A 5,180-nucleotide genomic window follows, 5' to 3' on the forward strand; every position below is an offset into this window, starting at 1 on the left:
TGTTAATTATACTTAAATCGATTCTTGATAAAAATGTATAAGTTTTTCATTTATTGGATTTAAATTAAAAAGATTAAAATGGTTAAATAGAAAAAACCTAACTTATGCAAAAATCAAATCAGGACCGTCAACAGCACAAGCGCGCAAGACAAATCGACGTGGACGGCCGAGATTCAACGTTCTTCTCCCTTCCCGCCAAATGCAAAATCAGGATTCGCCCCTTTTCCACGTCTCAAAATTTAGACTTCTGAATTCTGAGAGTTAGCAGTTTCAAATTTTCATTCGGAGAAACAGAGAGCTAAAGAAAGAAAAAACAAATGGAGCTGAGCCTTAGCGGGAACGCCCTCAGAACCTTTGGTCGGTCGATCACGTGCCTCGCACGAGTGGGCAACGAGCTCGTCATCCAAGCTTCTCCTTCTCAGGTACGCTTCCCTTTCGTCACCTTTCCGAATTCAATCTCTCAACTCAGTTGTTTTGCTCACAAGTCATTGGAATTAAGTGATTACTTTAGTTAATTAGGCATTGAATTAGGGTTTTGTTTTTGTTGGGACACAATTAGGGTTTTGAAAGGTGCATAGGTGCTAATTTATTAACTGTTTGGTGACCGGGAAAGTGAAGGAAAATGAAAAGGCAATCAAGTTTTCACGCTTGGATTTAGTTTCCGTTTTGGTTCGCTGTTTAAGCGGCAGATTTTCTAAAAGCAAAGGGAATATAAAATGGTTGCAAAGCATTTCAATCTACTTCTATTTGTTAGATTTTCTAGGCAACCAAACAGAATACTATACTTATTAGCTATTTCAAATTATAACGGACCAACTTGGCAATATTTGCAGCTTGCACTCCATACACTCAATTCGTCAAGGTCAGCCTACCAGTCTATTACATTTAAGCCGAATTTCTTTGATGTCTATGGAATTTCTGGAGCTCAAGTACAGTGCAGCGTGCTTTTGAAGGTACGGTCTTGTCTTTCATTTGCTTCTATAAGGATTTGTTGGATGGATAGTGAAAATGTAGCATTTCAAGTGACTTGGTGTGTTTAGGCTGTTTGTTCTGTTCTTAGGACACCTATTGCAACTATTGATCACTTGACTGTGAAATTGGCTGATCCAGATGCATCGAAAGTACAATGGGCTTTGGAATGCTATAGTGGTAAAATACTTATTTGATATTCTGCTACATTTTTCATCCAACTTCAAATATGGGAAGGGGACGAGGGGTTTCTCATGCATGTTACTAGTCTATTCAATTTGCTACAAATTTGAGTATGGCAACTATCATTGTGCCATGCAGTTAGTGTTAGCATTTACATGCAATCAATTTATTGTGTTCTACATGCCTTTTACAGGTTTGATTCTATGCTTACCTAATCCAGCCACAAAAGCCAAAATAATATTAGAAGTTGGACTTGTTTTGGATAAATTTGAAAATCTAGTTTACGCAGCATTTATGAGTACAAGGAAACTGCCCCATGCAAAGAGTCCTTACATAGTTTTCTGATATTGGATATAAACGGATTTCTTATGGTTCTCAACAGTTTCATAACTTATGTTTGGCAGGTATGAAAAAAGCATATTGGATTACCTGCAATGTTGAGCCCGACATACAACACTTGTCTCTTGATAGGAGAAGATTTCCAAGTAACTTGGTAGTGAGGCCTCGTGACCTAAACAGATTGCTAGCTAATTTTCAATCATCACTTCAGGAAATTACCATCATTGCAACAGAGCCGATGTCTTTACCTTCTGATGCTGCAAGTGAAATCGGTGGAAAAGCTGTTGAGCTTAGAAGTTATATTGACCCAACAAAAGGTACACGAACAATACTGATTTTTGCCAGTTCACTAGAAATTAAAGTTTATTCTTTCACTTGCCAATGCAGACAATGATTCGTCATTGCACACTCAACTGTGGATAGATCCTATGGAGGAGTTTGTGCAGTACACTCACACAGGAGATCCTGTAGATGTTACTTTTAGTGTCAAGGAATTGAAGGTATCTAATCTAGGCCTACAAAGTAGATTTTGAAACAGCTTGATTATTTTTGGGTCATAAATCCAATTTAAACTTGCGAATAATTGTCATTATTCTTTCATTAATATGTGAGGTAAACGTTATTTTACTCTAACAAACTGAAATGCAGGCATTCCTTACTTTTTGTGAAGGCTGTGAGGTTGACATTCACTTGTTTTTTGACAAAGCGGGCGAGTAAGATATTCTTCTAGTAATTTTAGTTCTCCATACATTTTTGGAATGTCATAATTCTCTTTTGATAGCAACTCATAGAACAACTTGTTCTGAAACATAAAATATTTCATGTCATCAACCAATAACATCCAAACATGAAATAGTTCATTTGCAATTTGATAGCAATAGCTTATAGCAAGTTTGTGTCATATGTTTTTGTTGCATTAATTCAGCTTCTTACATCAATCGTTTGTAATTAGATAGCTATCTGAATCACAAATGAAATATTTTTAAGAAGTTAGAAGTATATGAAACTTTGTTTAACCCAAAAAGAGTACAACACATATGATCAGTTTATTAGTTTTTAGGTTGGGACAATGCAAAGTCAATGAGTATGCTAATAAACGAATGCTTTTGTCTGCGTTGCCCTCTTACTAATACTATTATCACATTTTGCCTAAATGTTGGTTTGATCTTGGAAAGATGCTTATTTGGGAACAGGCCAATATTAATGACACCAAAATTTGGTCTAGATGATGGATCTGGCTCAAATTTTGATGCTGCACTTGTACTTGCAACCATGCTTATATCACAGCTACATGAAGGCAATCCCTCTGAACCTGTACAAGCCGCTGCAACAGTGCATGACCAGGCAATGCATGGGACAGGGTCTCAAGCACAACAAGAGAGATCTAGGGCAAATGTATCTGAGCACCCATCTGACCACACCCGAATATGGTCTGACCTATCAGGTAACTATTCAATATCATGATTTTGATGCTGTGTTCATCCTAAACCTCATGCATTACAATTGTTCTCAGGAAGTGCAGCAAAAAGTGGTAGTGGGGGTGAAGAAAGGCAGGTTCAAAAACAGCAGAACTTGAATGCTAGTGAACAGAGGGATATTCAAAGGATTAGCATGATGCATATTACAAAAGATGCACCCTTTAGAGAAAGTGTTCCTACTGCTCCTAATCTGTATCCTGAATATTGCTGTTTCTATGCCCTTATTCAAGTCTTATCACTATGTTTGGAGCCTTTTATTGGTCATATCATGCTCCTTGTTTCTTCTTCCTCTGCATGTGTGCACTTGCCAACGCCTGCAAGATTCCTGCATCTTTACAAATGCTAGTGACCAGAGAGTACAAAATCCCATTTGTTTTGCAGTCATTATACAGACTTAAGTGAACCATAATTATGGGTAACACATTACAAGCATTTTTGTTTTGATAGTCTTGGAGGAAGTCTTTAACGCTGAACTTTGTTGGCTTTCCCTGTTCTTGTAAACTGTGCTGCAGGATTTTTTCAGTAGGACAATAGCACTGTAACTTCATTGGTTTTGATTGTTTTAACTGGATTTTCTTAACAGTCTATAGTAGCCATCACCAAGTCGAAAAGGACTGTGTTGCAGGGGTGCAAGGTTACTCACGACACTAGTTAGTTGTATTGCTTATAATGTCATCACTTTTACAGTAATTGAATTTTCTTTTCCCCCCTATTTGTTGTGCTCAGATAGGAACCAGATTAATGCTCATGCGCTATCACAACGCCATCCTAGTAACTGGGTAGATGCAGATGAAGATGATGATGATGATGGGGATGAGAATGAACTATGTGTACAGTCAACACCACCATATTATGAAGAACAGTAATAATGAGCCAATGACAGATCTCTTGGTCTTAATGCTAGGCCACTGCTTGTTTGCTTTCTTCAATGTAAGTGCACAACCCTGTTTTAGTCAAATCCTTCATTCTCATTTAGCTTTATCTTCAACTAATTTCAGTAACTTTTCTTTTGCTATGGTTATTTAGCATAGAAGGATCTATAGTCTGATGCACTTCAAAAACAATTTATAGAAGGATATTCATTTTAATATTTGATTGTAATATATGTTTGTGGGGAGTGAAATCAGTTACAAGCTTCATACTCTTATAAAGCATGTTAAAAAATTAAACATTGTGTTGCAACAAGATTGTGAAGTACTTACATTCGTGATATAGGATTTTTTGGTTAGTTAGACTCTATGGTAGCAATAAGAGTGCAAAAGATCATGATCAGGAACATAAAATTTTTATCTTTGTCAAAAAACCCATATCTTACTTTACGTGATTTTTCAATATTTAAGTGAGTATTGAAACTTTTCTTTTATAGAACAGACCTGAGTACTAACATCTCTTTTACGGTGCTTACAAGTTACAGCATTCTTTAAAATCAAGAAACATGTGCTGCCACTTGTGAACTTGTCCTTCATACTTCGTGCAGAATTCAATTGAATCTCCTGGACCCACGCGGCCCAGCTTCAGATTTTCATGCAGAAATTCCCAAAGTGTTTTTCTAGGGATTAGGGAAATTCTCCTCACAATTTTCTTTGGAAAAGCAAACTAAAAATCAAATCATGTTATCTGAATTTCAGCTATTGTGCTCTTTCATTTAGTTCCATGCACTGAACAATGTTACATTGCACCTAACATTACAATTAGCATGTCAGTTTCAGTTGTTGTGGTCTTGTCTATTTAGAGTTCTAGCTTTTTCACAAAATGGAGATCTTTGAATGTGACATAACAAGTATGAAAGGATAAATGAGTTAAACAAATGCCAACTTCGTAAGTTGTATAACAGGTAAACGGATTGGTGACTGATCCTAGAATGGACATGGGTTGTTATCTATTACCACAATTTTGCAATAATTATAGCTAATAGTTGCTTGTTAAAATATGAAGCAAATCTCATTTGACTTTTAGTGGATGTTCTCCCTTACAGAGTTCAGGTCCTTGATAGTGTTTCGTGAGCCAAGGACAGTTGTAGTTTTGCTTGGAAGATCATTAGCCATTGAAGGTTCACTGTAAATACATTTTTGGGGAAAATCGCCAATCTTATCTAGTGCCCTCAGATTCAAGGGGAAGGGGTATATTTAAAGAGTTGCAATATGCTTGGTTGTTATCTTTTTACTTGGATGCCTTTATCCCATCCAACAAACTACCTTTCTAGGTTTCTCC

At 36.7% G+C, this 5,180-nt stretch overlaps 1 protein-coding gene across 6 annotated transcripts; it reads left to right on the forward strand.

Annotated features, from left to right (window-relative positions):
• The first annotated feature begins 250 nt into the window (after positions 1–250).
• On the forward strand, positions 251–4,685 carry RAD9 (cell cycle checkpoint control protein family). 6 transcript variants are annotated; one of them, XR_002445083.1, is made up of 11 exons: positions 251–422; positions 834–953; positions 1,041–1,149; positions 1,557–1,808; positions 1,879–1,991; positions 2,140–2,204; positions 2,667–2,935; positions 3,005–3,161; positions 3,560–3,603; positions 3,696–3,899; positions 4,378–4,685. XR_002445083.1 is itself a non-coding variant. In XM_021426804.1 (10 exons), exons 1-10 carry the CDS (start codon positions 318–320, stop codon positions 3,833–3,835), a joined length of 1,374 nt encoding a protein of 457 aa, XP_021282479.1. In that variant the 5' UTR covers positions 251–317; the 3' UTR covers positions 3,836–4,360. The 6 variants fall into 6 exon arrangements, 4 of the variants coding, with proteins under 4 accessions (XP_021282479.1, XP_021282480.1, XP_021282482.1 ...); XR_002445082.1 differs by having other exon boundaries at positions 4,384–4,685; XM_021426804.1 differs by lacking the exon at positions 4,378–4,685 and having other exon boundaries at positions 3,696–4,360.
• Positions 4,686–5,180: the final 495 nt, after the last annotated feature.

Source organism: Theobroma umbraticum, unplaced genomic scaffold, assembly GCF_002168275.2.
Source record: "Theobroma umbraticum cultivar Fairchild unplaced genomic scaffold, ASM216827v3 scaffold_147.0, whole genome shotgun sequence".
Taxonomy (NCBI): Eukaryota; Viridiplantae; Streptophyta; class Magnoliopsida; order Malvales; family Malvaceae; genus Theobroma; species Theobroma umbraticum.

Excerpts from the sequence above, each read along its gene's own strand:
- RAD9 (XM_021426804.1), top strand. The coding sequence starts at position 318 with ATGGAGCTGAGCCTTAGCGGGAACGCCCTCAGAACCTTTGGTCGGTCG. Across the intron at positions 423-833 it reads TCCAAGCTTCTCCTTCTCAG|CTTGCACTCCATACACTCAA; the intron begins GTACGCTTCCCT and ends CAATATTTGCAG. Across the intron at positions 1,150-1,556 it reads GGCTTTGGAATGCTATAGTG|GTATGAAAAAAGCATATTGG; the intron begins GTAAAATACTTA and ends TATGTTTGGCAG.